At 40.9% G+C, this 24,328-nt stretch overlaps 2 protein-coding genes and 1 long non-coding RNA gene across 4 annotated transcripts in view; 2 read left to right on the top strand and 1 right to left on the bottom strand.

Annotated features, from left to right (window-relative positions):
- The window catches only part of LOC147819363 (uncharacterized), an 87,427-nt gene extending 77,393 nt beyond the window's left edge, over positions 1 to 10,034 (bottom strand). Inside the window, exon 1 of the long non-coding RNA XR_015436997.1 lies at positions 9,719 to 10,034. This is a non-coding gene — a long non-coding RNA (uncharacterized LOC147819363). The remainder of the gene's footprint in view (positions 1 to 9,718) is intronic.
- frmpd3 (FERM and PDZ domain containing 3) overlaps positions 1 to 16,874 on the top strand; it is an 81,164-nt gene extending 64,290 nt beyond the window's left edge. Inside the window, exons 6-17 of the mRNA XM_087172891.1 lie at positions 278 to 323; positions 1,014 to 1,118; positions 3,631 to 3,738; positions 5,872 to 6,003; positions 7,090 to 7,209; positions 7,595 to 7,731; positions 8,267 to 8,393; positions 8,758 to 8,847; positions 9,001 to 9,180; positions 10,292 to 10,427; positions 11,138 to 12,040; positions 12,758 to 16,874. Coding sequence (XP_087029017.1) covers positions 278 to 323; positions 1,014 to 1,118; positions 3,631 to 3,738; positions 5,872 to 6,003; positions 7,090 to 7,209; positions 7,595 to 7,731; positions 8,267 to 8,393; positions 8,758 to 8,847; positions 9,001 to 9,180; positions 10,292 to 10,427; positions 11,138 to 12,040; positions 12,758 to 15,564 — 4,891 coding nt within the window. The 3' untranslated portion in view covers positions 15,565 to 16,874. The remainder of the gene's footprint in view (positions 1 to 277; positions 324 to 1,013; positions 1,119 to 3,630; positions 3,739 to 5,871; positions 6,004 to 7,089; positions 7,210 to 7,594; positions 7,732 to 8,266; positions 8,394 to 8,757; positions 8,848 to 9,000; positions 9,181 to 10,291; positions 10,428 to 11,137; positions 12,041 to 12,757) is intronic.
- Positions 16,875 to 19,839: 2,965 nt separating this feature from the next.
- On the top strand, positions 19,840 to 24,000 carry prps1b (phosphoribosyl pyrophosphate synthetase 1B). 2 transcript variants are annotated; one of them, XM_023402191.2, is made up of 7 exons: positions 19,840 to 20,156; positions 20,602 to 20,791; positions 21,497 to 21,595; positions 21,822 to 21,946; positions 22,131 to 22,304; positions 22,505 to 22,664; positions 22,861 to 24,000. In XM_023402191.2, the coding sequence occupies exons 1-7, from the start codon at positions 20,035 to 20,037 to the stop codon at positions 22,951 to 22,953; spliced, it is 963 nt and encodes a 320-aa protein (XP_023257959.1). In that variant the 5' UTR covers positions 19,840 to 20,034; the 3' UTR covers positions 22,954 to 24,000. The 2 variants fall into 2 exon arrangements, with proteins under 2 accessions (XP_023257959.1, XP_023257960.1); XM_023402192.2 differs by having other exon boundaries at positions 19,841 to 20,156; positions 20,602 to 20,785.
- Positions 24,001 to 24,328: the final 328 nt, after the last annotated feature.

Genomic DNA, 24,328 nt, shown 5'->3' on the forward strand with positions numbered 1-24,328 from the left:
GGGAGGGGGAGGGGGAGGGCACGGGCACGGGCCAGGGTACCAGCAGCAGGGGCAGGAGGGGTAAAAGAGGACACGGGTAAAGAGGGCGGTTCAAAAGAAACAAACTGTTTCTTACTGCCGGTGATGCGTTACATCAACACAAATCTGTGGATGAGTCAGTCCTTTTGCAGCTGAAGGACAGTGAGGAAATGGCAGATATAAACTGGAGAAGCTCTCTAAATACCGTGCTGTTCGTGGCGTTATCTAACCCACTCCACTCTCTGTTGTCTCTCCATAGACGCTGCAAAGACACTATAGTTCTCACTGTGCTGCAGCCCCATCAGGTAGTATAATGGGACACTCTCTCTTTCATGTTCCTCTCCCTCAGGATCCCTCTTACTCTTCGTCAGTCTTAACACTTCTCCTTTCACTCTGAATCATACAGAAACACTGTGCAGTATTCAGTTCCAGCAGTGCACACTAATACATTCCAGACATACATTAGTATTCACAGACCATGCCTACACATTCGAGTAATTTCTTTTCCTGGTAACCTCGTTCAGAACAGCTCCATGTGGGCACATGAACACCTACATGAGAATTTGTTAAATAAAGATTGTGTGCCTCCATATAGAGAAAATAGTTATTTAGCCGGCTAACTTAACTGTATATTTTTGGAAGATGAAAAATAGATATGAAAATGCAAAAATAATTTAATCTCATTTATTTTCTTTCAGTGTCATAATTTGGAACCTAGAGTTATGAGTTATGCAGCTATTCTGGAGCCTATTTGATAAAGTGGCTAACATCTATACTGCACTCAATTAAAAAATACTGAAACTTTTAGCAGGTGAGTGTCATGTATAAAGCAGGTTTGTCGCATTGCAGCAACATTAGCTGACTCTCCAGAACACGTCTCTTTAACAGTGGCAGTCACAGGGGCTTTTCTCTCATTTACGTCTCTTCTTTCAAGCTGATTCAAGACTTCCTCTCCCTCTCCCTCTCTCTCTCTCTCTCGCTCTTCTTATCCTCAGTCACCTAAGTCTGCCTTCATAAGTGCAGCCAAAAAGGCCCGCCTGCGAACTAACCCGCCTAAAGTGCGCTTTTCAGAGCAAGTGTCCATCAGCGACCCAGACTCAGTAAGTTCAATGTGTCATGTCTCTCTGAGACACGTGCATGCAAACACATGCTGTCACAATGTCCCTCCCTCTCCCGCTGTGAATTTCTTTTGTCTGATCAGCAATCGCAAAAACTTTGAGTATCCTCTCTCCACTCTGTGTGTGTGTGTGTGTGCGTGTGTGTGTGTGTGTGTGTGTGTGTGTGGTCCAGCAGTTTGGCAACAAATAAATTGCTTTCCTGACTGATTTGAATACTCACAGGATTCAAACATTGTGGAAACAGCCACAATATCATTTAGAAATGTTAGTGATTTCTGGGCATTGGGGTTCAACCTTGCGTGTCTTGGGTGAGAATTGAGACCTGCTGTGTGGCATATTTATAGGAGTGCCAGGGTCTGAAAAAAGATAAGATATTGTAATTTAAATTTTTGCAAAAGGGAGGGTAGTCTATTTTTTGAGAGAGCAGGGGAGAGTCATTTCAGCTTTTTTTGTGTACCCGATACTCCTACTCTATTTCATAAAATGTCTAAAGTTAAAACATTAATTACACTGGAGGGGCCTTGCTTCCATTTTTTTTTTTATTACAAAAGAAAATATAAGATCCAGCACCCTTCCTCCCCTCAAAAGTTTTCATTCAGTCCCTAATGCCTGTTGGTCAATCGAGAATCTATAGGGGAGAAAAGGAGCTAACGCTGTAAATAAAGTGAGGGAATGAAGATGACAAGCAGCAGACAATCAATAAAGTATCAGGAGTTAGAGGAAAGTGTATTTCATCATTTTATTTTTCATTTATCTGAACTTAATGGAAGAAGGTAGAGAACAGGATTGCCCATCACATGTGTCAACAGGTCACTGATAACCTCTGGATGAAGCCAACACAGAGTGTTAGGCAACCGACTCAAGCTCACTTTTCATTACAGCTGATTATACCATCCACTCTCGCCAGACACTACCAGCAGTGTAGAGCATGTGAATGTCATAGATTTCCTTTAGTAGACTTCAATCAACCCAGAAAAAAGCACCAGTTTCATTAAATGCAAGCAACAGGAAGGCTGGATCCGTTCTCTTCCTCGATCTCCTTCCCGGTTTCTCTTACATTTGTGAATCTCATTGATGTTGATGCAGAGATGGAAGGGGGTTGCTATGATTGGTAATGATTAGATATTTCACCCACCAACCCCCTACCCATGGCAAGACATTTCTTAATCTCTTTCCCCAGTGATTAGGAGCCACAGGTTGCTATTGATCATCCAAAAGCTTATCACTCTTGGCCATCTAGCCAAGATTTATTGAGAGAAAGAGGGGAGGAAAAAGTGATGAGGACATGACGTTGAGCTGTGATTTGCCCCACATAACCCTTTCCCTGCATGAGACAAATCGGCTCCAGCTCACCCTCACTAACACCGACAAAGGCAGCGGCTTGCAATGGGAAATGATAGACCTGCTTGGGGTGCCTTTTCACTGCATGGCGCACCTTCATTTTAATGCTGAAGAATGGAGACAGATCTATTCCTTCATAACGCAGGCTTTAGTCACATCCAAACTGCAAAGAAGAACAGCTTGTTGAGCCTTCTGAGTACTTAAGTCCTCCAAAAACAGACTGCTGGGCATCTGCTGTAGACACAACTCTCTCTATTCCAACTAAATGCCTTTTCTGAGATATATTGTTGCAATAAATTCACATCCATTTACTGTCATGAGCAATGTCTGCCTACTGTTCTTACAAATCTCATCAGGAGATAAAAAGGGAAGAAATGTACAGGAAAAAGATAAGGTTTGATTTTGTTTTGGTCTACAAATATGGATTTCCCCTGGGCTGCAAGGCTGTTTCCTGATGCATCCTTGCCAAATGTCACATTAAAACCCTCAGGTCCCTCTTCACATTAAGATACCTTCTTTTCCTCTGATCACAACTGTGATTCATTGAAACTACATAATTGGAATGGAGTCATTTTCTTAAAAAGCCCATAGCGAGATAAAACATTTTTTTAAAAAGGAGACAGTGACAGGGAGGGTAGAGTGCCTATCACATCTCATCCCAGCAAGAATGAACTGAGCTGTGTATCACAACTTTTCTTGTGCTTTGAGAAAAAGCAGTAACCTTGAATCAAGCCTCACCTCTTATTCCTCCACTCATGCCACTCTTTGGTTACTGCTTTCAATCCCACCATCCAATTTTCTTTGCATGACATACATATTGAATTGATAGACTGGAGAAACTGAATAAACCCTTCTTTGATCCTGATATAATGCATGGGGGAGGGGGGCCTCCTGAGGCAGAGTTTTCCTCCATCTCAGACTGTCCGGAGTTCAGCTCAAATATCTCCCTATTGTTCACTTAAGGACTCTGTGTTTCTTACCTCTCCCCCCTTTTTCCTGCATTTTACTGCTTCTCACTCAATAGCACTACAAGTGCAAACCCACCATTACAGCTGATTGTGTTTGTATTGTGCGAATAATTCTTGATTACCCTTTTGGCACATTCTCACTTTTTTTTTTCACTAAAGATGTTTTCTCCCTCATTCTCTTTCAGACAATGCTAAAGGACGACTCCTTGCTACTCATACCAAATGTGCTGAAGGTGTTCTTGGAGAATGGACAGATTAAGTCCTTTACGTTTGATAGCCGTACCACTGTTAGGGTATGTATTCACTTCAGCTGAGTCTGATGTCCATGTGTGTATGGATGGGTCCACAAGGGCTGAGTAATGTCAGCGTTATTGTGATTTTGAGTCGAAGCAGGTGTGTTCAGCATGTTTATTTTAACAATGGATCACACGACTAGGTGTTTTTGGAAGAGGATCACTCATAGTGATGAACCCACAGGGATCTGTTGCCAGACTGTGGTTTCCCTCACCTATGTAGTTTTTTTTTGTATCAACTTTTATCTCATTGGTTAGCTGCCTGGCCTACGACTTTACTATTTACGTTCACTCACACAGCTCCCGGGGCAGCCATTGTGGTCGCAGAAGAATGTTTTCAGAAAAAAAGCTCTAAAAAATAAATCTAATGTACACTGCCTGTCCAGACACAGTTAGCGACAAGCTGGTGAATAAATGGAGCGTATATGGAGACCTTTCTCTAAGTGGTTGGTGGAGACAAAAACAGAGCAAAGAGGAGAGTGAATACTGGACTGACATTCATCATCTGGGCAGGAAAAATACCCCATAGGAATGATAATGTTGCTTCATTTCTGCAGTATGTGTAAATCATTTGCCATATTGTCTTAAAAGTTTAATATGTCAGCGGTGTGTTTACATCTGGTTTACACTGCTCCTAAGCAGCCAAAAAAAAAAACATCAGCTCTAACAAAAGATTTCAGTGTAAGATAGAAACTAACTAACTAGCTAAAAGAGATTGAGCAATTAATATGCCAAAAACATTACCACACTATTATTGACTTTGTGACTTTTCCATGATGTAATGTTAATGTTGAATTTCTATGAAGTTTTTAGATTGTATAACAGAACTTCTCAAAATATGTTTTGGAGTTTTGTTAAGTGGAGTGATTACCAATACAATCCAGTTGCACTCTCTCTCATATGATTTTCTACACATCAACAAGGACTGACGCACATAAATTCAGAATTCAATCACTTGTGTCCTGTCTTTCAAGTTTATATCTAATCGGTAGTTGTTTTGAGGAAATAAAATAAAAATTTTGTGAAACGTCATCCTCTCAGTTTTTGAAATATAAAATCTCATCCATGTGATTAAGGTTATAAAGTAACAAATGAATCCAGTCAGACAGAGGTCGTTTCTGTCTCTATGTCAGCCTTTAAGATGAGTCTGACATCTCCGAGCAGACTCATTAAACAGACTCTATTAGATTTCACAAATCTCTCCTCTGCTCATGGAGGGAGAAGCAGAGCAGCACTTTAAAGGAGAGATGGAGGAAGCTCTCTCCTGTCAGCCTAATTAAATGGAATTTCAGCATAATAAGAAGGCCCAGATCAATAAAACAATACCACAGATTAAATCAATGGCACAATAGGATGCCCAGTAGTATGCCCATTAGACTGTCAACTTAAGAAGCTTTCCTGCAGTATTTTAGACTACAATCTATAGCATTCTGTGGGTCCTTCAGGTGACTGTGTGGCTTCCCCAGGCATCATTTAATGCAAACCACACAGGTCAATACAGTTTAAACTCTGTTTTTTCAGGGGCAGTTGTTGCTTGGGTTACATCAGCAAGTGTCAATTAAATTGTTTATGGAGAGCAAATAATTAGTGTAAATATTTCACAGCTCTGAGCCTCGCAGCCAAACTACAGCAACATATCATTACAATAGAATCCCTTTTAACGTCCATGCCTCTAAAAAATTCAGAGGGCAAAGAAATTATGAAAAAATGTGATAAACTGTGAATTTCCCCTCAGATAGTGTTCTCTGTGCATTTTAGACGGATATGAGAAAAGCTCTACTTCATTCATAGATCCTGATCTGCACAGAAGCAAAAGTTTGCCCAGCACAACCCACCACACAGACGTTATTTTCTTTAATAGGATGCTGTCACTGTGCAGAATAAAGAATATCTATGGAAGCTCTCTATTGCGCAAACTGACTAAGATGATATCATAGCAAAAAGACGAAACACAAAAATACCCATCACAATGATATCAATTTGACAAACTACTCTGTTTAAACATGGAGGGAATTCAGGGTGAAAATAGCCTCCATACATCAAATATAACATATATTTTACTAGTAGTAGAATGTATTCCTGCTGTGGAAGTGTATTCCAGTCTCTAATCTGTTTCCATCTCTCCTCTTCCAGGATGTGATCTCCTCCCTGCAGGACCGCCTCTCACTGCGCTACATTGAGCACTTTGCCTTAGTACTGGAGGCAGGTGGACTAGACCAGAATCAGAGGTTGCATCTGCTGCAGGAGAACCAGCCTCTGACACATGTAAGAACCCAAATGAGTATAAGATGTTCCTAAAACAGTTTAAATGATGGGTATGCTTAAAGGAGTAGCAGTAATAGCAACCCCAAACTACTACATAGGTAGGTTGGTTGGTTTGTTGGTTTTGCTTGCCTTTTGGTTTGCATTTCTGAGTTTTGGTATGTATTTATTATTCTGTGTGATTTTGCTTATGTTGGAAAAATGTTCTACAGGTTCCATGGGAGATTCTGTGTCTCCAATTTGTCAGATAAACTGTCAATCATACTCTGTCAGGAGAACAAAGTAAGCCTCTGGCATCCAGGCAATCTGACAGGCACGCAGCTGGCCACCAATGTTGTTAGGCGTTCATATTTGGTTGAGTGTAGGTTGTGATGTCAAAATCTAATTCCAATATCAATTTGATAAAGAATAGCAACCACAGCTGTTGTGATATTTTGTTGGTTTTAAGTTGTATTGTTAAGTAACCAAAATCCAACGTCTTCTGAATATCTCACCGTCATCTTGACATAAAATACCAACCCCCCTAATCATGAGCACAACCCAACTTCTGCTAAATATCTGATAAACGTCTGCTAAGCGTCACAATGTCACTTAGCCAACATTGGGTTTTGACACCAACCCGATTTGCATTTCAAATTAAAATTCAACGTCTGTCTGATGTTAGAGTCATTAGAGTCCATCGTCCTTCTGACATTACATTGACATTGTCTGGTGCCAGCTGAGAAACTACTACCTAAAAGTTAAAAATAAAATGATGTTCATATGATATTCTGTACCACTGAAACTATAATGCCAGATGCAAAATAAGATTTTTTTGTGTTTCATCTATTTCATATTTTGCACTACTAATAGTTTAAGGTTGTTGTAATTGGTTGGTTTATGGTTCTACATTTCTTTGCATTTCTTCACTTTAAACTAAAGCAACTTACGTACACATACTGTAACTGCGGAATTGTGAAGATACAGGGTACATCTACAATTCAGTCTTCCCTGTACACTTATGGAAAATGATACCGTGATACATACTGTATGTGTGACTAATGCCAAAGATATAGTTGTTATCTAGCTGATAACGTCGTATTCCCTCAGGTGGTGCACAGAACCTATTTCCAAGGGATGAAGTGTCTGTTCCGCATCTGCTTCTTCCCCAAGGACCCTGCGGACCTGCTGAGAAGGGACCCTGCTGCATTTGAATACCTCTATATACAGGTAAAGCACTGGATTAAGGATGTCATTCAGTCTCATGACACCGAAAGAGTTTTGTCAAAGAACAAGGAATACCAAGAGGGAGCCAAGGATTACAAGTTCTTATAGGTAGCTAGTTTTAGTCTACAGTTGGTTTAGTCTACTGGGTTCGTTGAGTGATTTTAGAGTTTGAAAGGATACATATGCCAGAGTCAAGCTTTACACACAATGGCCCTGTTGCAGACTCTCCAAAAATGCTTTCACATTAGCTGCAGATATCCAAAAGCCTTATGAATTTGGAAGCACTTCCTACCAATTAAACTAATTATAAGACTTACAGAGCAATTCCAGTCTTTAACAGTGTTGTTTACAACCAGCTGTATACAAAACATTTCTTGTGTCCTCACAGAGTCGCAATGACGTCATCAAGGAGCGCTTTGGCGTGGATTGGAAATCTGACATCACGTTACGTTTGGCTGCACTCCATATCTACATCACTGTGTCCTCCGCAAGGCCCAATCAGAAGATTTCTCTCAAGCATGTAGAGTAAGTCCAAAAAAGTGAATTAGCTTTCATATGAACTAATGAGAAATTGCAGACATGAATTGATGTATTGCATTTTTTTTTTACCTCATTAAGTATTCTGAGTAGCATGTCAGAATGAGGGTCCCACAATGAAGTTTGTTCATTCAGTAATATCTAAATGATTAATAGTTAATCCCAATAATATTAAAAACTCAAATTACTCAAGGATCATTTTCCCCAGGTCGTTATGAGACAAAGAAATCCATTGCTTTGTGAAATTACATCTCTCCCTCAATTTGCTCATTTATTCTACAAAACCTCAACCTAGCAAGTAATTAGCTTCTGCAGTCACAACCACAGAAGCAGAACAGATCCACTGTGCTTGTAATAGACTTAGGGTGGCCATGTCAAGCCAGGAGTTGTAGGGGATGTAAGCTAGGCACACTCTATCTTCCCATAGGATGAAATAACTCCTTTGTCTCCTGAGTTGTGACATCTTCCCTGGACTCTGATTAACTACACCACACTGTTGTTTTCCTTCTGCTCTTTATCACAGAAAAGAATGGGGACTAGAGCCTTTCCTTCCCCTCACTCTGCTTCCAACAGTCAAGGAGAAGAATGTGTGTAAGAGCCTGTCTCAGTTGCTGAAGACCTATCAGCATCCACCACCATCAGGCAACAAGGTTTCTCCAAATAAACCATTTCAACACTGAGTATTCTTTGTGGAATATTTTAGTGCCTTTGGTTATTATAACACATTTATAAGCATTGCAAATTTATAGAGACCTTTAGTCAAATTGCTATACTCCCTATTATTATGAACATTTAAATCTCAACACTTACTTTACTGTATTCTATGGGTATGGCTGCTAGAGAACCAGCCCTTTATCTTAGGACAAGCCCCTCATCTCTGTAGATGTAACTGTTGCATAAGACCTTATTAGCAACATCTGTGGCTCAACAGTGCCACCAGGAGGACGTAGTTAGTACTGGATGAGGATACCACTTCCAAAGATGAGAGTTTCTTGTTTATCATTCTGTTGACAGGTCCCTCCTCTCCAAGGAAAGCTGCAGTACATGCGTGTGCTCAATGACCTCCCACCATTTGGAGGAATACTGTTTCACACTGTTGGACTGGTAACACATTTTTTAATTTTTGGGCTCAGGAATACATTTGTATCTCTTTTACTTAATTCCTTGCTCCCAGTTATTTTCCTTACGTTTCTGCTCAGTGATTTGAAAATTTATGATATTATTATTGCAGTATTGACCTCCTGTGTTTTTCTACAGGATGAGAAACAATCAGCTACAACACTACTTGTAGGTCCTCGACATGGCATTAGTCATGTGATTGACCTGAAAAACAACCTCACAACAGTTCTGGCCGAATTCAGTAGGGTTGCCAAGATCCAGCTCTACCGAGAGAGTCAAGGAGTGGCTCGTGTGGAGGTGACAATCCATGAGGCTAAGGTATTACAATAGTCTTTAAAAATGCATCTGACAAAAACATCTGATACTAACAAGACAAATCCCTCTATAGCTGGGAAAATGTGGATTTTGCGTGGCATATCTTTAGAGATGCAGTTTCCATTTTAACTTTATGATCACGATACCAGAAATCTGATAATTGGTACCAATAACAATGAAATTCCATGATTCTCAATACCGAATTCAATACCACAGCAAAAACCAGAAAACAACAGACTGCTGCACACACAGTGTGATAACACACATGCGCACACACATACACAAACTTTCATATAGTCGGTGTACAGCAGTAGTTTAAAGGGTGATGATGGTCGCCTACTAATGCTGTGAGCACCAAACTCTCGTTATGAGCTGTTGCTATGTTAGCCTACACAAGCTAATGTTAGCGTCTGTGAATGTTGTGTGTGGAGCTTTGCTACAAATTCCAGCTGTTGCAGTTCACAAACAATAAAGGTAACATTTCAAGACATGAACATTTTGACAACATGCTGTTAATATAAAGTTAACAACTGAAACTCACCCCGAGTTCTGTGTACAGATCCGGAGGCCTCTCTTTGAGCTGCTTAGATAAGATTGAGGTGTTTCCTCCTTTTATTTGAGATTGTCTTCTTCTGGTCGTCTATAACTTGTCCCTGCTGATCCGCATCAACTGAAAAATATCTCCATACACCAGTTTTGGTGTGTGTTGTTTGTGTTGTGGCGGATTTGTTTCTGCAACCGAACTTGCATGTGTTGTTGTTTTTTACTGCGCTGCCCTCTTCTTCTCTTTGAGTTTGATGTCAAACTAGAATGCTTGTAGGGTAATTATGCTGCCCTCATCAGTCTGGGAAGAATCACATCTCCCGTACCTACGACATCTACGGTACCTTTGTTACCTACGGTACTGTAGAAAAACAAGTGCCATCACATTTTTAGAATCTTAGCATGGACTTGTTTAAGTATTGGTTCTTGTGACATCCCTACTCTATAAATGATAAAATTATTGACTGCAAATGTTTTAATTAAATTTTATTTAATTAGGTAATAACAAAATGATTTGGAAATGCTTGTTGCCTATCCCCTAAATAGTCCCCCTCCCTATCACCCCCTGCAGCCCCTGGTCCTACTCATGGAATGGCCTGATGCCAGTAACTTTGCGTGCCTCATCTCTGGCTACTACAAGCTGTTTGTAGACCCTAAACGGACTATCTACTTCCGGACCCCTGGTCAGTCTCAGCTGACCAAGGCAGGTACGTTAGAAGTCTTCTTGACTTGTAGAGGTTCATTTTGAACACATGCTCTGATTAGGCAATATACAACAAATGCCAGGATTTACGGATAACAATATTGTTTACTGAAAAGCTTAAGATGAAACATTCATATATCACACATTTAGAGTTGTCCAAAGTATCTTTATTTCAGCATCATATTAGACACTGCATGTCAGACAATATTTGGCAGTCCTCATTATATGTTTAGTCTACATGGACATCTGATCTGCTTCTTCATTGACTGAAACCATTACCTGTAGTAACCAGGTTATCCTGAAACTATCATCCCATGGTGCCCTCTGCTGTCTCTCCTCTCATTTCCATCTTGACTCACTGGAATGGGATAATCCATATTTTTTCTCAAGCTATAATAACATTATGGAGTTTTACAGTGAATTGTACTTTTTTCTGTGATCATAAACATTTTACTGTTCAAACATGAACAGATCGTCTGCCATCTGCTGTCTCAACCTGTAGTCCACATAAAAGAAGGATCATCATACCATCACATTCCACCAGAATCTAACCCTCCAACCTCAAACAAACTTCAACTTTCAACATCCATCTCTGAAATAACAAATAACCTCCATGTGACCACCAGCTGCTCTGCTTTCCCATCTGGATCTTCTCTATCCCCACTAGTTCTTAACACCTCAAACTCTCCACTGCTCTGACAATTCTATCCTCAGATTACAGAAGCTCCCACCATGCTCACCCACGTTCTGGGGCAACCGGCTTGCCAAGCGGAGGTCGGCGAGGGGACGAGAGGGAAAGCTCGCACAGGGAGTCAGGGTCTTCAAGGGCCCTAGTTCCAGCAGAGCCTCAGCATCTAGGCCTGTGTCATGTCCACCTTCGAGAACAACAACAATTTCAGGAGCTCCAAACAAATGCTGAAGCTGAAGCTGAAGCTGAACTCGACATCAATGAGAACTTTATTTCTCAGGAGCCCCATGGGCGACCTCGCACAAAGTCAGATCCCACCCAACAGAGTACAGAGGAAATAGCTGGGGTTTTGGAGAGCCCAGCAGTGGAGAATGCAGGCTTTAGAATCCGAGCCCAAACAATGGGTCAGTCCCAGAAAGCTTCACGATACTTCTGTGATTCCTGCAAAGCCAGGCTTAGGGCAGAGGGTCTGTCAGCAGCAGTGAACAGTAGTGGGAGCTCTGGGAAACATTGCTCCAGCGCCTGTGCTTCCCGAGATGCAGGTGCTGTTGACCTCATGGCCCTTCCGCCCCCAGGGAATGTAGAGGAGGAGGAGGAGGAGGCAGATAGTGGAGGAGAGAAGCTGCAACCACCACCGCCTGCTATTGCTGCACCACCGCCTGGATTCAGGGACAACAGTTCAGATGAGGATGACCCAAAGAGAGGGAGGAAGGCTCGAACCAGTGTCAGCCCAGGGGTCACCTCTGGGAAGCTGGCCCCATCCAAGGAAGATGTGCCTGTGACACTGATTGATAATGTGGCCACGAGAACAGTCCGAGATCATGCCCAGGAGCTTGATGATGCTCTGGTGTCCACCTTACAGGCACTAGAGGCTTTGGCAGCTTCTGAGGACTACCCCCATCACCCTCAACAGCCAACACAGACTGCAGGTCAACAACCTCAGTCATGCCACAGCCCACATCTAAGAATTAAAAGTAACACTAATCCAATAAAATTTTGCTTTTTTATCAATTAATATTACATTGTACATTTGCAGTACATACTCTTTATTACTACTAAAGTGATTATCCTTGTGAAATAGCAAGAAAATCATGTAATTTCTTAATTTTATGGTAGCAAGGCATATATAATAATATAAGGTAGAGGTTATAACAGATTATATAACAGGTTATAAATAAATGCAGACGTAACAACAATATCACACAACACTCTGTGTCTAAAAACATTATAAAAACAAGCCCATTATTAAAACTAAATTGTTTTGCAACTGACAACTCAGCCAGCTAAATTTTATGTTTCTATGAACATAATCAGGGTAGGAAATTTGCTAGTCTTTGCCCATTTCTTAAGAACACCAATGCATCTGTATGGAAAAGCTACTAGGTTGGGTGAGGCAAGCCCACTGGTCCATAGATAAATCTTGAAAGGGGTTACAAATCTGATCCTGAAGAACTGATTTTGAAACTATTCCAAAAATTATTTTTGTTTTGTGAACACTCAACTGCAAATGACTGGTTCAAAAAGTACAGTAAAACACTAATATAACATATTTCTGTGCTATGCTTACTAATACTTACTACTGATAATGTTTACTGTTTGCTCTCACTTGATTATCCTAACAGTGTGTGTGTTACCTTCCTCCTCAGGGCTGATTGTCTTAGCTGCCATTACACCTGAGTCATCATTGGACTCAGGCCATGAGACCAACTCCTCTGAATTGACGGATGTTTCTGAGATGGTGTCGGCAATGAAGCAGAACCAGAACCAGGCCTACCTGCTGGCTCACCATATCAACAAGGAACGTATCCTATGCCGCCGTGACTTTCCCTTGGCTATCCCTGGCTGCACTGCAAAAACCATAGGGACAGGGGCCTTCTCTGTGGGTCAGATTCGTGCTGGCTGTCCACCCAAGCAAGTAATCCTCAGCAAGACTGTTCCCTTTAAAGTCAGTCCCAGTCAAGACTCAGCAATACTCAGTGTTGTGACAGAGCAAGGGGGCAATCAAGACACTACTCAGACTGAACAGAAAGCAGAAATGAAAGCTAACTCTGAGTCCACCAAAGCAAACACCCCTGATCCCCTTTCTAAGTCACCCGAAGAACTTAAAGTATCTGATGCTTCACTGACAGCTCAAGTCAGTAAAGACCAGAAGTTATCAAATTCTTCTGGGGAGACACTGTGCCAAAATCTCACTGAGGGTATAAAGGGGAAGACAACAGCACCTCTTAATACAGACCCTAGTAACAAAGCCTTACCAATCCTCTTGCCTGTGGACAGAACTGCCTCTGCCAAGATTTCCCCTACAAAAATGTGCCAAGATGCCAAGACTGCCTCTAGCGAGACCATGAAGCCTTCAAGCTCTACAGAACTTCTGCCAGTTGACGACCTTTTCTGCACATGCCCAGTGCAACAGGAGCCTGGACCTCAACTAAGACTAAAAGACCCACAGGTTCAGAAGGTAGTGGTGTTTCAGTCCTCCTCCCCCACAGATGACGAGCGCCTTCGGGCCAAAGGCCTCCAGCTGGCTAGCAGCAAAGAAAATGCCATTAGAGTAGGAGCAGATCCTAGTTTAGCAAAACCCAGCCCTCAAATACAAACCAAGTACTCCCCTCGTTTGCCTGTAAAAGCAGAGAGAAAAGAAATACCTGAAAGCAAGACTGAGAGTTCCCAGGGAAAATCCCAACCTGAGTCACAGAAATGCCCCATAAAATCCTTACCTATTTTAGATGATCCAACGACATCTAGCCCATCAATAGAAATGGTCTCCACTCTCCCAGCCAGAGACTCAAAGAAACAAGGTAAGGGGAAGTCCCAGCGCAGTGCCCCTTTCTTGAGCTTTAGAAACCTTCTTTCAGCTACGTTCCCAGCAAGAATGCGAAGAGAAACAGATGAGCGGAGGGCTCAGTTGCAGAAAGTCCGCCAGTATGAGCTAGAGTTTTTGGAGGAGCTTCTGAAACCCAAGTCCTCCCAGGGAGAATTTTTGCCCCAAGGATCCTCACCTGTGCCCTCAGGCACTCCTTGTGCCTGCCAGCTCCGCACTAGCCCTGTCCTAAAGGCACCAGGTATCTCCAGGGAGCAGAGACGCAGCTGTGACTGTAAGAGAATGTGTAGGGGCATGCGACTACCTGACACACCAGTTGGCTCAACAACAGAGACACAACACAGAGGCAGAGACAGAACTATCTCAAAGACCCCTCCTGCAGTCTCCAAAGCTCCTCACACCCAAGGTGCTACAAGGAGACCCCAGACCTTAGAGATCAAGACCACACGAATACGCTCTACCAGCCTTGAGTCAAGAGAGCCAAGGGGAGAGCAGGGCTCCTGCTTGCCCACCTGTACTTCTCAAACAGATTGCATGGGAGCTCCACAATATAAGAAGCTCCAGAGGCGATACAGCATTGGAGAACTGGACAACAGCACTAGCACACCTGTGTATGCTGAGGTGAAGCCAAAAGCTAAGAGTCTAGAGAAGGAGATGGAGAGAGTGAGGGCCACAGGGCTGAGGCTCCCCACCCCAGTAGAGCCAGTCCACACTCAGTCTCATCAAGCAGAAGGGAAGGGGAAAAAGGGTGTGTTTTTCATTCAGGGAGAAGAGCTACTGTGTGAAAGTAAAGAAGGGACTGGCGAGGTGCTGCTGACCCTGCCCAGTGAAGACAGTGATGACAAGGATAAATGCTGCTCATTCTGTTTCTGCTACAGGAAGTGTGAAGCAACAGATGAAAGCAGTGAGAAGGATGAGCTCTCATACTCCATACCCCTTCAGGTCCTTCCAGGCATGGAGCTAGACTCACATACCTTTCCTGTAGTAAGTAAAACCCTCCAGGTTCTTAATGCAGAAGACTGCAGTGGAGAGGAAGAAGAAGAGGAAGAGGAGGAGCCACAGACACAGGAAATTGACCTGAGAGCCTGCCGTACGCTGGAGGGGAGCCTGGCACGGGTACAGGCTCTACAAGGGAAAACATTCAGCTTACCTGATGGTTTCCTAAATGCCCAGTTGGATGCTAATGAGTTGCTAGCTATCCTGCGCCAGTGTGCTAATAGCCCACAAGCTGAGGGTGAGGCTCGTCTTCAGCCCTCACGGATTGCAGAGTACAAACAGGAGTTGGCAGTGCGCTTCAAAGAATTCAGAGCATCTTGTCGACGAGTGGCGAGTGTTGAAAAAAGCCCAACACGTATGCTTGCTGTTGTCTCGGCAAGCTTTCAAGTGTTGTGTGAACTAACTCAAACCTTCATTAAATTGGTCAGAGGGGTTCGTTCAGAAGCCCAAAGGCTGCAACTGTTGAGAAAAGTTGAGGAGGTAGCTATCAACTACACTTTGCTTCTGCGTGCAGCAGAAGAGTCAATGGGACACTCAAGCAGCCTGCCGACAAAGACAGTTAGCCCTCAAGTTTCCTCCAACACCAATAACATGGGCTCGCTCACTCGACCCATCAAAACTCTGCCTGCCCAGTAAAAATAAATCTGGCAGGCATGTAATCACAACAGTCCAGAATGTGGGTCGCTACTCTATACAAATTCATTATTTATTTATTGTTTACATTTTTTACAAGACGTGCAATTAATCATCCTCAGTAAAAATTGCAATGCAGCTGTTCCATCCCATGTTTACAGGCCCTGAGGTAGCCTTGTGGATCTTGTTTTGAAATATAAAGATACACCAAACTAATGCACAATGGAATAAGAACCCTATAACAGACTGGGTGATACAGGGCTAATCACCTCATATCAATATTCACAATATACATAAGTCATTATAGTATAATATTTTATATGTAATGTATATTTGAGTTGTGTCTACTTAGCAAATAATATAAAGTTTTGTGAAGAAAAAAAGGTACCGAATATATTTGAAATGTATTGAGTTAAGAGAACTATAAAAGTTATAACAAATCATCATAAATAAATGTATGCTCTGGACAAAAATATTTCAAAGATTTCGTCAAGTAGCGACTTCTGTAAATTGCGTAGTCCAAAGCGTTGGTTGGTTAGATGGTGATGTGTTTGTTTGTTGAAATTTCTAACTGTTGTAATGCAAAATGGAGATCTCTGTTGGCTATGTTGACAATGTCTGGCATACTGATACAAGAGTCAAAATGTAAGTAACAGTGTTGGAAAATGAAAACCACTGAAAGACAAGTATGACATATTAAACTATACTTAATGACAGAGGCCCATTCTCTCACTATAACGGTGCAGGTATGAAATACACCTGCTCAGGGCAGACAATGTAGCAGAGACCCAAGTCACAGTCTTATCCACTATACAGTAATGAGTTATGTTACATCACTCAGCTGTATAGAAGGAATACCCACACTGTACTTAATAACGCACAGAGTGTATTTTACACCATCACTAATCCATAGCTCACTTGCATCTCATGTGTTGTGAATCATAGTTTAAATATAGCCATCCACTTGCAAGTGAGTAAGCGTATCTCTAAGATTTTGCACAACCTCTGAAATTAGCTCTGAAGTCGAAATGTATCTTTTAATGTTTGATTCAGTGTTTTTTATTCACTCTGCTGCTGAAAAACTCACTTGAGTCCACACCAACAGTTTCACATAATCCATATCCTCAAGGTTAAAGCTTACCCGTTTCAAAAGATCCTTTGTTTTTATTCAGGTTTTCAGATACAATATAAACAAATTTGCTTTCTATGTGCTGTTATACATTGTGCAATCTAGCAAATATATAAGAAACACACAAAGTAGTTTTCTATGTATTTTAATAAAACTAACACATCTGTTTCCTGTCTGAAATCTCCTTTGTGTCTCATCCTCTTGTTATTCCTGGAAATTATTCACAGTGGCTTTGTAGTTGTACTGGCCTAACATGTATACTGGACATACTGTTAAAAGAAAGTGCTGTGAAACCAAATTAATAGTGACAAATGGGCTGCCAAAATACTAAAGACAAGAAATGCAATATGGCTGTATGACTGTATTGTTCAGTCATTTGGGATATAACATGGTACTCCAATGAATCTAACTCAAATGTGTTTTAAATACTTTTAAATACTGTGTATGGTGCAATATCCACCCTGAGACATGGTATCTAATCATCCTTGAATCAAGGTATTTACTGTAACTGTTTGGTGGTGAGGAATTGATTTTAAGATGCTAAGTGTCATACAGTATACATACTGTAGTTTAAAACAAACTTACAAATGTTCAGTGTTTGACGAACATTATAAATCAATAGTGGTGTTCATTTAATTGCACCTGATATTTTCTAGCCAGACTATGTCTTAGTACTAATGTGAATTTGAGCCAGTTACACTTCCTCCTGTTCATTTTTTTTTTTTTTTACTATTTCAGTTTAGGGTTAGGGTGTGATTGTACATCACACTCACAATGTGATTACTCACTGGTGAAGGGAAATATAGCCCACTATAAAAGGAAAATCAATATATCAGCTTTGTTGCACTTCTTTTCTTGGTTTCAGTAGACATTTGTGGTGTTGACAAGCACTTTCTTTTAACTGGTTTTCCTTCGCTGTTGATGTAGCATTTTCCATAACCATATGCAGTGTTTTCTCTTTCACTGTACTGCATGTTTTCCCTTACGTATTAGACTTTCAGGGGCAGATACTGATGATACTGTTTGTTCAGATAATTTTCCCATTCTAAAGTGAAAAAATGGGAAAACAATTGAAAGGCCACGGTGGCAACATGTTAATGTTTTGCAAATGATATTCGATATGGAAAAGTATTATTCTACACTGTTAATGTAAATAATAAGATCAAATATTTGAGAGAACAAAAAATCCTTTTAAAACATCACTTGTAACATTAAGATTTATCCAAACTCTTCACTATTTTGTAAAAATGACAAGATAAAACATGTCTGTAAGGTAATTATTTATAGTAGTAATGTAACATAGAGACTAATAGCAAAACATATATTTTAAAGAATATATTATGAGTATAAAGCATGGGACATGTTTATTTTTATAAACAAAATATCAGACAATGTTCTCTCATCAGCACTTGAAAATTTTAACATTATAGTAAACATTTTCTGTGGTTGTCACTGTTCAGTTGCTTTGCTAAACTGTGTGGATTTGTCTATGTTTCATTCACACAATGAGCCCTCCATGGCTTAATCCATTGTTTCTTTATGTGCACCTATTCATTCCTGTTTTTATTTACTGTCAATGATCTTGTCCTCACTGTGGTCTTTTGTCTGTGTACAAAGTTAACTCATGTTTTAAGAGCAATAAAGTATATTATATAAACTCTTTCACAGAATTTGGAGATGACATTGCATGCAGAAAACTTGAAGTAGTGACAGGGTGTCCAGTAACAATGACTTCCCACAAATGATGTCATGTGAAAGATAGATAACCTGGAAAAGTCTTTCTTGCTGCTACCAGCCGTTTCTTATTGCTGTATTTGCTTCATTCATTTGCCTTTGGCACAAATTGATGTTGACTCAACAGTGCAAACGTCATTGACTTGACACAACACCAATGGTTGACAGTAAAATGGTTGTTTGGTGCTGACAGTTAAGATAAGTTTATTTTAAATGTTTTTTTTTCTCTGGGTTATTAGTATTTGTGCTAAACAATGGAAAAGCAGATCGAAGCTGAGCCAAACAACAGCCAGAGGGCCTCTTTGCCAAAAACACTGCAGTGAATTTATGTATGCACAAAAAAATATATATATATATATATATATATATATTACAGTGAAAATACAACTGTCTGTGGATGTTGGCGATCTACAGTATGCCAATCATAATTTTACACACAAGTCAAACCTCAACATGCAGTAATATGCCACTGTGATAGTATGAGTTTATTGACAGTAGACATGTTGATATGTCAAAGTATGAAAAGCACATGTGTAAATAATAAAAAATAAAGATGGCTGCTAACAATTAGCTGCCTCAGGTCAGGATCCTGGTTTTCCTGGTTCATTCTGATTCACTGTCACACTGTCATGGCAAACTTTGACACTTGACTAAAACATAGAGTTGTAACGTTACTACTCTATGTTTTAGTCAAGTGTCAAAGTTTGCCATGACAGTGGGAAAAGTAGGAAAAGCACAGGTGTACACCTGTGCTTTTCCTACTGTGCCAACAAGTTAAATGTTTACTCTGAAAAGCCCCTATAATGACACTAGTAGTGCTGTTCCTTAAATGTATATTTTATTCTTACCTCTTTTAGCGACTGTATTTCGGTGACACACATTTGTTGTAGTCCATAGATTCACCATGTTGTCTCTGGGGTCCTGAAAGGAATGCCAGACATAGGTCTGCCAAAAAGAGAAAGTTTGATTTAGATAATGAGTACATAAGTGTAATGTGCAGTTCTGTTATCTCTCCACCTACTGTATGGACAGGCTAAATATAGCCTACTATGAGCAGTGTAGCCGACATAAACACTGCAGTGTCCTCCACATGTCGGACAGGTGGTGAATATTCAGAGGACCCAAAGTTAAATATTGAAGCTTAGTGGAGACACATCAACGGTTTACAAACATTAATGTTACTTTACAGCCGATATACATGTTTTTTTATAATAAAAAAATCATTTATTTAAGGCAATAACCTGGAGAAATGATTAAACTGCGGTCAAAGTTGGTATGAGTAGGCTTGGCTTTCTCGGGCTGTACCTAGCTCCTGTTTTTTTTTTTTTTTACGTGCTTCTGTTCTTGGCTCGTCTGGACCGACGGAATGACGTCATCACGGCGGTACGTAAGTGAAAGCGTGCGCGCCGCCCTGGGAGTGATAGCTGCACGCGTGATGTGTGGGACATAATGGTGGATAGGTAGGGAACACACTTTAGCTCTGTAAGAGTAGCTCGTCAACTGTTGATCAATTTCCAGCTGCTGTCTTGGACTCTTCGTCTCCCTCTGACTCGACAGTTGTTCCCTGCCTCTGCCAGCTTGGACTGAACGACGCCCTGGACCGCAACAAAATGCCTAATATCAAAATATTTAGCGGGAGCTCACATCCGGACCTGTCTCAGAAAATAGCAGATCGCCTGGGTCTCGAGCTGGGGAAGGTTGTAACGAAGAAATTTAGCAACCAAGAAACATGGTGAGTTGTTATGTGTCCTGGCCGCTTTAAAGAAGCTTATAGCCAGAGGTGTGCCTAGTACGCAAACGTTGTAGCCTAGCGACATTTATTTTAATTAGAAACGTGGTGTCACGATGAAATTGCCGCGCAGTGTTGTTAGGAACTTGTAGTCCACGCGTGGCTGAGAACTCATGTTAACTAACAACCAATCTGCTAATTGTTGAGCATCAAATCCACCTGAACTGCGTCAATAAACAGAAATTATGTCTTGTCACATATGATATTGAGACTGTCATTTTTCTGACTCAGCATCCTTCTGTTTCCCCCAGTATAACCACTGTGCAGATCAAATCACACGTAGACACCGGCCATTGTTTACTCTGTGTCATCTATCTCCTGCCTGCCATAGTGACTTAGCTCCATGGCACTAAGTGCTGTTTGTCTTGTCACCTCTGTCCTCTGGCAGCGTGGAGATAGGGGAGAGCGTTCGTGGGGAAGATGTCTACATCGTGCAGAGTGGTTGTGGGGAGATCAATGACAATTTGATGGAGCTGCTGATCATGATCAACGCCTGCAAGATTGCCTCAGCCTCCAGGGTCACGGCTGTCATCCCATGCTTTCCATATGCCCGGCAAGACAAGAAGGACAAGGTGGGGGTGAGGGATATCTGTCTAATTACTTCTGTCATGCCATTTGCCATCCAGCATCATGACAAGAAGCCTGCAACCATGTCAATCAACAAAGACTCCACAAGGCATATTTGCTTTCTTTTTTTCTGTTTGTTTTCCTTTCCCTCGTCCTGTATGAGTTGCTGAATCAACTGCTGCTCCCATCTTATTCTTCCCTGAGTAGCTATTTGCCTGTTATTACTCTCATTCCAACACCTCAATCATATTGCATGAATGGAATGTTTTGTATGTTTTACAACCAAATCTAAACCTTTGTTATTCAGTAGAACTGGGAGATCTTTTGATATTGTGATGCATGTCTGTTATAATGATAATTGCTGTATTGTAAAAGCTATCCCAGAGCTGGGCCAAACATTCATTTTGAATGTATTTAACTTGTTCTTGCAAAATGTAAACTGAACGCCTCTCTCTGCTTAGCATTCGTATTTACTATACATACTGGTGGTGTTTGTATATCAGCTGTCCTAGTTTATATTAAATACTGACTCAAAATATCAATGGTCATAAACAAAATATTGTCAGATTAAAAAATATTGAGGTCTAGACTGTAATATTTGACTGGTATAATTTTACTGAAAGGTTAAGCTCTCAGTTAAGTGTTATTTTTAGAAATGAGCCACGCTTGCCAGTTCACTTATTGCATGTGACTGAAGAGATCTATTTTCATTGCAGAGCCGTGCTCCTATCTCTGCCAAGTTGGTGGCCAACATGTTGTCAGTGTCAGGCGCTGACCATATTATCACCATGGACTTGCATGCTTCACAGATACAGGTGAGCAACACAAAAGCAGATCTAAACAGAAGTGCATTTTATTCACCATCCTGCCATCAGTCCTTTGGGTAATATTTTTGGTTTGCATTCTAAACATGTCTGATTTTGGAGAACCTATATTAGAAACCTGACTTTCCTGGCCTTACATTTACCTACATGTCAACAAAGATAGTATATGTTCCACTCCTGCAACCCAGTCAGTTCAGCTGTATTATTTTTTTTCCAGGGCTTCTTTGATATCCCAGTTGATAACTTGTATGCAGAGCCAGCTGTGCTGAAATGGATCAAAGAGAACATCCCTGAATGGAAAAACTGTACCATTGTTTCACCTGATGCTGGAGGAGCCAAGAGGTATGCCAGGGCCATTTACCATAGGTCTCCTACCCTTGAGCATAGCTTACCTTCACTGTATCTCCTCTAGAATTGACTTTAGATTACATTTTTGTTGACTCATCTCTGACAAGGCTCTAATTTGACGTGTACAGTTACAGTTTTATTCACTTGGACACGTTGACATTTTACTTTTCCTTTGCAGGGTCACCTCAATAGCAGACCGGCTGAATGTGGACTTTGCTCTTATTCACAAAGAGAGGAAAAAAGCAAATGAGGTAGACCGAATGGTTCTCGTCGGCGATGTGACCGACCGGGTCGCCATTCTAGTGGATGACATGGCTGACACGTGTGGCACAATCTGCCATGCTGCTGACAAGTAAGCTCTTTTATTTGCCTTTTGTGATAAATAAACGGCATAACAAAAGACTTGACCACAGGCAGGGCTACTGTGGTTACTATGGTGCTGATGTAAAACTAGAGATCATTACTGAATTTCCTTTAGAGATCTCTGTTCCAGGATATATCCAGTGATGCACAGTGAGAGTTTTAATGCATTATACTGTTTTTCTCCCCTAGACTAATTTCTGCTGGTGCCACCAAGGTGTATGCCATCCTAACTCATGGCATCTTTTCTGGCCCAGCTATCTCACGCATCAACAATGCCTGCTTTGAAGCTGTGGTGGTCACCAACACAATCCCTCAGGAGGAGAAGATGAAACATTGTCCCAAAATACAGGTCGGGATACAGCATTTACTTTAGATTTATGTGAGGTTGCAGATGGTTGTTTTAATTATGTATTTATTGCGACATGAAATAAGGGAAGCTGTTTTTTTCTTACATTTACTTTTTACTTACATTCATTAATGATCTGTCAGTAAACTAATCATCCAGTCCAGTTATCCTCACAACTTGCTATCTTCTCTGCCTCCAGGTTATTGACATCTCCATGATCCTCGCAGAGGCCATCCGTAGAACTCACAACGGCGAGTCTGTGTCGTACCTGTTCAGCCATGTCCCCTTGTAACAAATGATGTTTACCATCAACTTTTGTGCTGTTACACCAAATATGAGAAGAGGGAATTCCCCAACCCAAACACAACCATTAGCAAATATGTTCAGCTTACTAACCATGGGAAACAAAAGAAAAAGAACAGTCATGTCTTTTACTAATGCTGATCCCCGCTCACTTGAGTTCCTTCCCCCTTGAGCTGTGTCCTTTCATGTCTGGGGCACCAAATCAATCGCAAGCTACCAATTTAGGCCAGCATATTTATTGTACATGGATAAATAAGAGTTTATCCACTGTCTCCCTTTGTCCTCTTTTCATAAAGTTTAGATACAGAGTTTCTCCTGACCATTTCACCTCTCCAGGAGTGCTTTCAATCTGTTGTCAAAGAGCTTGTATAATATCCCTGGCAGGTTCCAGTGGTCAGGAGAAGCATCTGGCATATAAAGCTGTTACAGTGCTTTTTTTTTTTGTTACTATAAACAAGTGTAGTTTTTCATGTTGCTCTTGTTATCCTCTGGTGTTTGAAAGATTATAATGAAGTGAATGTGTATTGAACTAGTTTACGGTGCCACTGAAGCTCCACTCAACCAAGAGTGCCTCAACAGTCTGAAATGAAATTTTTTTTTCCTCTTATTTTATCCTCTCCCCCCCCACACTTCTTATTTAGCTTTATTTATTTTCTCACTTGACATAGAGCTTTCACGTGTCTTATCAGTCTGTAGAAGATGTTTTGAGATGTTTCTTTCAACTCTTGAGGTGCCCTCATTGAGTGGGGTTTGCCCAGTGTCCAGAATTTACCCTTTGAGGTTCTGCGTTGAAGATCTTTCTATAGAGAAGCTGTTGGGTTTTTAGCTTGGGGTCTCTGCAGGCTGGAGCTTCCTTCAGAAATGTTCACCTGCTCTTTTTTTTTTTTTTTTTTTTTTTTTTTGTATGTCTGGAGGGAAGGATTTGTCACTAATGTGCATATTCCAAACCTTTGTGTTTACTTTTTCAGTAGGATGAATGCACCAGTCATCTGAGGGTGCATTCTTAATAAAATTGAATATGCGTAAAATCTTAAAATGGCATCTGGTTTATTTGTTATTAATTGACCATCAGTTTATTACTTAACTTGTTTTCGTAAAAGCTGATTATTCAAAAGTTGAAGAATCAGAATTGTGTGTCGTCTACAATTTGATATTTACTCATTTGGCAGACGCTTTTATCCAGAGCAAGTTAGAAGTAAGTGACATCACTGAAGCTTCAGTGCAGGTAAGTACTAAGTACTACATCTATTTAATAGTGTAAGGAGAGCAGGTGAAGTGCGCTGAGGGTGCATTGTAAGTGCCAGTTAGGCATGCTAAGGTATTAATGTGTTATGAGAGGAGGTGCTCTTGGAAGAGATGAGTCC

Source organism: Seriola lalandi, unplaced genomic scaffold, assembly GCF_002814215.2.
Source record: "Seriola lalandi dorsalis isolate HSWRI2012SDOR001 ecotype SW California unplaced genomic scaffold, Sedor1 jcf7180002053898, whole genome shotgun sequence".
Lineage (NCBI taxonomy): Eukaryota > Metazoa > Chordata > Actinopteri > Carangiformes > Carangidae > Seriola > Seriola lalandi.

Coding starts and splice junctions, on each gene's coding strand:
- prps1b (XM_023402191.2), top strand. CDS start 20,035: ATGCCTAATATCAAAATATTTAGCGGGAGCTCACATCCGGACCTGTCT. Junction 20,792..21,496: donor ACAAGAAGGACAAGGTGGGG/GTGAGGGATATC, acceptor TTTTCATTGCAG/AGCCGTGCTCCTATCTCTGC. Junction 22,305..22,504: donor ATCTGCCATGCTGCTGACAA/GTAAGCTCTTTT, acceptor TTTCTCCCCTAG/ACTAATTTCTGCTGGTGCCA.